General features: G+C 47.0%; 1 protein-coding gene across 1 annotated transcript in view; it reads left to right on the forward strand.

Moving 5' to 3' along the window:
- LOC310803395 (semaphorin-3F-like) overlaps nt 1-7,500 on the forward strand; it is a 47,217-nt gene that overhangs the window by 30,295 nt on the left and 9,422 nt on the right. Inside the window, exons 9-10 of the mRNA XM_083668136.1 lie at nt 1,036-1,175; nt 2,461-2,575. Of these exons, the coding sequence (XP_083524262.1) occupies nt 1,036-1,175; nt 2,461-2,575 (255 nt within the window). The remainder of the gene's footprint in view (nt 1-1,035; nt 1,176-2,460; nt 2,576-7,500) is intronic.

Raw genomic sequence — 7,500 nt, forward strand, 5'->3', positions numbered from 1 at the left:
CTGCCCGCACGCATGTCTCTGATCCGCGGTACCGCACACTGTTAGAAAAAAAGGGTTCCAAAAGGGAAGAAGAACCCATTTTAGTGCTGTGTACTGTAAGACCTTTTTGGGTTCCATCTAGAACCCTTTTGGGTTCCATTTAGAACTCTCTGTGGAAAGAGTTCAACATGGAATCCAAAAGGGTTCAACAAATTAAAAATTAAGAATTGGTTTTTTTTGTACTAACTAGCACATTTTATCTAGGAATGTAGCAATTTTGATAGTCCCTGCTCACTAATGAATCGTGGTGCAGACAGTCATTAGGGCCTAAGTGCTGGGTGGTGGGTGTGTTCAGGGAGGTCACCGAGCATCACAATTAATCACACCATCTCCGAGCATGGCTTAGTCCCAGACAGCTCCCCACTATGACCTTGCTGCCCCCCTCCTCTACCCCGCCTCAACTGTTTCACAGCTGGAGCTTCCCCCCATCCCCACACCTGAGTCCTGCTAATCAGCCCCGAGGCCGTGTCCCCCCTCCACCCATCCACACACACACACACACACACACACACACACACACAGACACAGACACAAACAGACACACACTCACGCATACACGCACACATGCACACACACACAAACAGACACAAACAGACACAAACAGACACACACTCCCACCCGAGACCCCCCAGGGTGTCCTGATCTCCCCATATGGGTCCCTGCCCCCCTCTGGGTTCTGTCCCCATTTGGGCTCTTGGACTGTAGCAGCAGGGAGTATTAGCCAATGAGCTGCATCCAGCAGTGCCCCAGTAAGTGAGCCGGTGTGAGGGGAGTGTGATGTCATACTGTATCCAGTCACTGAGTGGAAGTAATGAGGCAGTTTTGGAATGTGGTGACATGTGCTTCAACTGTCAATGCTGTAGCATCTGTCGCATTATCACACTTTCTCCTTTTCTTTCTCTCTCTCTTTCTTTGTCTCTTTCTCCTGCTTTTTCCTGTTTATTTTTCTCTCTCTTTCTTTCTCTCTCTCTCTCTCTCTCTCTCTCTCTCTTTCAGACCCCACTTTCATCAAAGCACAACTCATCCCGGACAGTGCTGAAAAGAACGATGACAAGCTGTATTTCTTCTTCCGGGAGAAGGCTTCAGAGATGGGCCAGAGTCCCATGGCCCAGGCCCGGATCGGCAGGATCTGCCTGGTGAGTGGACCTCTAGCCTCTCCATCACCGCACAGCTCCATATGTAGAATTACATCGTCATTACGTCTTCACTCACCATGATTGATAAGCACCTACACCATATGCCTTACCCTCTGAACCTGTTACCATGGAAATTCCCCACAAACCATCTTCTGGACCGTACCATTCAACACAGTCATAAAACAATATCATTGCCCCGCCACCCCCCCCCCCCCCATTTCCTCAACAGCCAATGAGAAATCTAGGAAACCTCAACTCAAGGGCCTCATGTTGTTTGTCGGCTTTGATAAACTGTAAAAGTGGGGGAGGTTGCCCTTGCTCCTCGTTAATCCAGATCAACACACACACACACACACAAGTATACACACCCTCAGAACAATGTTTACCCAATGATACAAGTCCCAGTTCCGCTGTGGCTTGTGACAATGTTTTCCTTAGTCAGGGTCAGAGGGTGACCCTGTGTATAGACCCCCCCCCCCCGCCCCCCCCCGCCCCCTCGCTGTATTGGACCCAGGGGACACCCTGGAGCTCTGTCCTCCGCTGACCCCTGCCCCTTTGAAAACATCGCATTGTGTCCTGGCACAGACACACAAACAGTTGTACATGTTGGAATAGAATTGTCCATATCATCACGTTCTTTGTGTAAATCTGTTTTTTTAGCGGCGAAGTTGATGTACGGTGTATTGGCAGTGCTACACACACACAGCTCATGTTGGAAGGAATTTATTTTGCTTTATTTTTTTTTTTTTACGTTATTCGAGTAAATCTGTCTTTACTGGAAAGCCTGAAACGCGTCACCGCAGCGATAAAACTAACATCAGAAATAAAACGTCTCCCGACGTTTGAGACGAGGCCGTCGGATTCGTCCACGTGGACATTCTGTGTGGTGCTTGTCTTGCAAAAAACTCAGATGTTCCTCCTCAGTTCAACATGTGGAGAAGACATTTGGTAGTGTGTGAGGCCTGGAGGTCTGGCCTGTTAATCATCATGTTCCCTGGCCTTGGCTCGCCACCTCTGGTCTGATAAAGAGCCTGGCTGCGGCTCCACAGCAGATGGGCCTGACTGACACATGGAGCTGATGTTGTTGTACTGAGCCCCCCCCCCCCCCCCCACAAGCCTGTTCTGGCTGCTAGTTCTAACCGTCCTCTCAAACAGCTGTTCATCTGGATCTGTAGGGCCTGTGGAGCGGTCTACTTGTGGTGGTTGTGCCGGGGGTGTGATGTTGACTCTTGTGTTCTGTCTGTCTGTCTGTCGTCATCGTCCCGTCCCGTCTCACCCCCTACAGAATGATGATGGTGGACACTGCTGTCTGGTCAACAAGTGGAGCACCTTCCTGAAGGCCCGGCTCATCTGCTCGGTTCCTGGAGTGGACGGGATAGAGACACACTTCGACGAGCTCCGTGAGTCTGCTTTCTATCATATGTGTCACTTATTTCTTTAGTTTTTGTCTAGTCTTCTTCTTTTTCTTCTTCTTCTCCTCCTCCTCCTCCTCTTCCTTCTCCTCCTCCTCCTTCTCCTTCTTCTTCTTCTTCTTCTTTTTCTTCTTCTCCTCCTCCTCCTCCTCCTCCTCTTCCTTCTCCTCCTCCTCCTTCTCCTTCTTCTTCTTCTTCTTCTTCTTCTTCTTCTTCTTCTCCTCCTCCTCCTCCTCCTTTCTATTCCTCCCTCTCCCTCTTAAACACAAGGACATATAAACATATAAATGATAATGACACCTGGTCCTCCTACTCTATCTTAACATGACTGCCTCTATCCAGCTCCCCCAAATTCCACCAATCAAACGCTTTCGTCATTTCAAACTCTTCACCTGCATAATTTCAGACCCCATTATATATGTAACACAGTATGTGAAAACTTTCAAAGTGTTCCCAAACTGCACTGGGGTTTCATTGAAGCTTCATCAGAATGTCAGTTCTGGGAGACTAATGGGAATCATGTATCTGGTGTTATGTAACAGTGTGGTATCTGGGACTTGTTCTCTCTTTTTCTCTGAAGTTTGATATTCCAGGACCGGTGGAGGCTGGTGGAGGCAGAAATCGGAGGACGGGCTCATTGTAGTGCCATTCCTCGTTCTGTTCAATGCATTACAAAGAGCCCATCCTCCGATTTCTGCCTCCACCAGCCTCCCCTGATTCTGAGTGCATCTCTGACATGACAGAGAAACTGGCAAATGGAAAGTGAAAGCTCCTATATGACCCTGTGACCAGTCTAATAGAAAACAAGAGTCTAAATCCTGGGTTATTGTTGACAGATTCCATATGTGGTGCATTTCCCCATTATCCACAAAACAGACATGTCTCACGCACCGTAACGCGGCGATTATCTTTTCACGTTCCATGTCTTCAGCCCTGTTCTTCATTATAGATATGGTTTTGCGGCAAAACCCCCAATTTATACCCCTAAAATGTGGAAGCCATCATACTGCAGGCATGTCTGTATGTGAAGTCTGACTTTGCAGACTGTTATACGGCATGAAACCAAAGACAGCATGTCGTGTCAGCATAAGGGAAGCAATCAGCTTCAAGCCGAAAAGCAATTTTGTTGATTAACCTTGACATCGCAGTTCCTCAAGTGGAACTTATCACCTTTCATGCACACATTTCACCAAATAAAAAGGCTAACACCAGACAAATACTACAAGTTAGCTGGAGCAAGTGTCTCGCTGCAATGTATGTACCTGTATCTGTACACAGGTGCTGTGCAACTCCACTGTCTGTGGAAAATAACCCGAGAGGAATTCTGAGGAGGATACAGCAGGGATTAAAATATCACTCTATCACTGTCTCATACACTTTCACTAATCCTGGTATTCTAATCCTAGTCTGCACTGCTCTGGCATTGCTCCTTCACCATCTCCTCCCTAAAACAGGCTGCTGGAGAGAGCAGTAAATCTGCTGGGTGGAGGGGGTCCGTGTAAGGGTGGGCTGAGCCTTGCTAATGAGCACCAAGGCTTTAGGGGCTCTACTGCCTGGGCTGGCCCTGGATCAGTGAGGCGTCTTGCAGGGAGAGAGGGATGATCCTCACCTGTCCGTCTCTGGCGTGACTCAGGGCTCCCGGCTGTCTCAGTGGAACAGCAGTGAGACGCATGGTGCTGTCTGATGGACTCAGAGGCTGGCATCGGCCCACTCCGCTCGGAGTGATTATCAATGGACGTTTTTCTAGCAGGGCCTGTTTCATTAGAAGTTAACATAATCAAATAGTGGTGCTACTGTATAGAGTTTTAACGGTATACTTGACATATTTGTATGCATAAAATGGCCATGAGCTGGATCAAGTTTTAGTGTTTTTTGGGTTGTTTTTTTTACAAGGATGTTGCTTTATATCGACATATCTGCGTCGTTTCTTGCAAATCATGCAGATCTTTTCTGCACAAAAGAATATTTCAAAACCATTTCCTGTCTTGTCACAGCTTTTACATACACTCACCAAACACTTTATTAGGAACATCTGTACACCTTCTCATGGTGGAGGTGGTGGAACACCTGTACGCCTTCTCATGGTGGAGGTGGTGTAATGGTGTGGGGAATGTTTTCTTGGCATACTTTAGGCCCATTAATACCAATCAATCTTCGCTTGAATGCCACAGCCTATTTGAGTATTGTTGCTGACCATGTGCGTGCCTTCATGGCCACAATTTACCCATCTTCTAATGGCTACTTCCAGCATGATAATGCACCATGTCACAAAGCAAAAGCCGTCTCAAACTGATTTCTTGAACATGACAATGAGTTCAGTGTTCTTCAGTGGCCTTCCCAATCCAATAGAACACTTTTGGGATGTGGTAGAACAGGAGAATTGAGAATTGCGTGATGCAATCATGTTATCATGGACCAGAATCTCAAAAGAATGTTTCCAACATCTTGTGGAATCAATGCCACGAAGAATTGAGGCTGTTTTGAGAGCAAAGAGAGGCCCTAACCAGTATTAGTGTAGTGTTCCTAATAAAGTGGTCAGTGAGTGTATAGTCTGCTGTCAGGATTGTGTTTGGTTTCTGTTAGTAATAAAGACGCTGCCATAACTGACACATGCATGTAACTGTATGTAACAGTAAGCCTATTCACAGGAAGTTTGAGTGCATGGAAATATTAAAGTTTGAGCACATTCTGTTTTGAGAGATTACAGCCTGCAGTATAGGGTTTGTTTCAGGCTTAGACTCTGGGACATGAACAGTTATTGTAATACCACATGACTGTGCAAACCTCAAACGTATGTTCAGCATTAGTGGCCATTATCAATGTAAATATCTGAGTTGATGCTTTCCATCTTCCTCCCTCGACGGGTCAGTAGGTTTACCTCTAGTCCAGGGGAGGCCGGTGGAGGTAGAAAACTGAGGACAGGCTCATTGTAATGCATGGAACGGAATGAGGAATGGTCTGAGGAATAGTCTGAGGCCATGCCAGGCAGGGTCAGTCACGGGGGGGGGGGTCAGGGGCTTGTCACCCCTGAGGTTCTGTACACCCCAGTACTACAACCCACAAGACTGTGGTTGGGTTTCCCACAACCGTCGGCAGCCTTGCAGAAATGAATGGTGTCTAGAGTCTCAATCATCATGAGGGAGCCCAGAGGAGGCATCTGAGAGGGTGTGTGAGGGTTCAGGGAAGAGAGCGGAGTAGATTCAGATGTGGAGGAGGAAGAGCCCTGGCTAAGGCACGAGAAAGAAGTCTATATACATATATATATATATATATATATATATATATATATATATAGAGAGAGAGAGAGAGAGAGAGAGAGAGAGAGACAGAGAGACAGAGAGAGGGGGGGGTGGGTAGGGTGGGAGAGAGAGGGGGGGGCGGTGGGTCGGGTGGGAGAGAGAGGGGGGGGCGGTGGGTCGGGTGGGGGAGAGAGAGAGAAAGAGAGAGAGAGAGAGATTTGTTGGCAGGGCTTCAGCAGGAATAATGTCTTTCTGTCAGAGAAGATGAAAATGGATGTGTAAGTATTGGGGTTTTATTGCCTTTTCAAAAGTGTGATGGGGGGGAAAAGACAATTCTGTTTCTGGTTCATTTCACAGTCCTTTATGATATTGCAAGTCTCAGAGCCCCAGAAGAAGAACACTCTTTTCCTTTCCCTGCTCGTAAAAACTTTTATAGTCTGCACTTTGTTTTTTGTTTTTTTTCACATTGTCATCATTCTTGAGCAATGGGCTTTTGTGTGGACATTTTGACTCCATGTTTTTCTGTCACCAAGGGAGCCCTGCGGCTTGTGTTTGTGTTTGTACAGCAATGCAGCACAGTCAAAGTAGTCGTTGGGGAAAACACCATCTACCGTCGGCAACAGTGGCTCTGTCTCTCTGTTTACCAATGACTACTCTGGATCGGATATCAATCTGTCTGTCTCTCTCTCTTTCTCTCTCTCTCTCTCTCTCTCTCTCTCTCTCTCTCTCTCTCTCCCCCCCTTCACCCCCTCCCTCCTTCCTCTACCTCTTTGACTTCCATTACTTGTAGCTTTCTTCGTTTTCTTCACCCTGTATGTGTCAACTATAGTTGGGCCCTACCGCACTCAGAGACACTCAGTCAACCTCAAGGAGTCCTTGCCTGCTTTGACACATCAAACAAAAAAATACAAGAGTCAATGATGCAACTTGTTCTTGAAGTCCCCCCTCTTTCCCTCCCAGCCTGTAGCCAGAAGCTCTGTCGAACTGGCGTCAGATGGGTTATGAATTTCTTCGCCCGTTTGCCAAAAGTTAATTCCACTTTGTGTCTGCTGTCAGGCTCATAGCCTGGCAATACAAAAGAAATGTTCTCGCCATGATTACAAACTCATGCATGTCAAAAGCATTCTGCTGCTTTGACAGCTTTATAAGTCCAGAAATGTCTGTTTTTACAAAACCAAGGCGAACTGAAGGCCTCTAACAGTTCTAATGTTTATTCTTTGGTCACACACTTAAAGGTTGAGGAGGCCTGAGGCATAAACTCAGAGGAACGTTCTGTTCTTAAACATCACTTTGAATCCAGAGGTGTTTGGGAGACGACCTGCATGCAAAATGGTGTTTTTGAATTTACAGCCAAGTCTAAACACGGCCTGTGTTGAAAGGTCTATCTGGCTGAGGGACGGGGAGGGTGGAGTACATTAGATTAATGTCTCGCTTCATACTGACGATGTTTTTAAAAAGGTCCAAAGTTATAAACGGCGGCGGAGAGGATCATGTTTCAGGCAAGCGTCGTATTATTAGATATTCGTAGTGACTGGCAGTGCCAGGGACTTGTGGTGGTGAGCTACACTCGTCCTCTCTACAGTACCCTCCCTATCTGTCATCCTGGGGGTCATGTGATCTCCTAACCCTCCCTCCTCCCCTTCACCTGATGGAAAACATTGACACTGGAATAGT

Source organism: Argentina silus (assembly GCF_951799395.1).
Source record: "Argentina silus genome assembly, chromosome: 4".
In the NCBI taxonomy this organism is placed as follows: domain Eukaryota; kingdom Metazoa; phylum Chordata; class Actinopteri; order Argentiniformes; family Argentinidae; genus Argentina; species Argentina silus.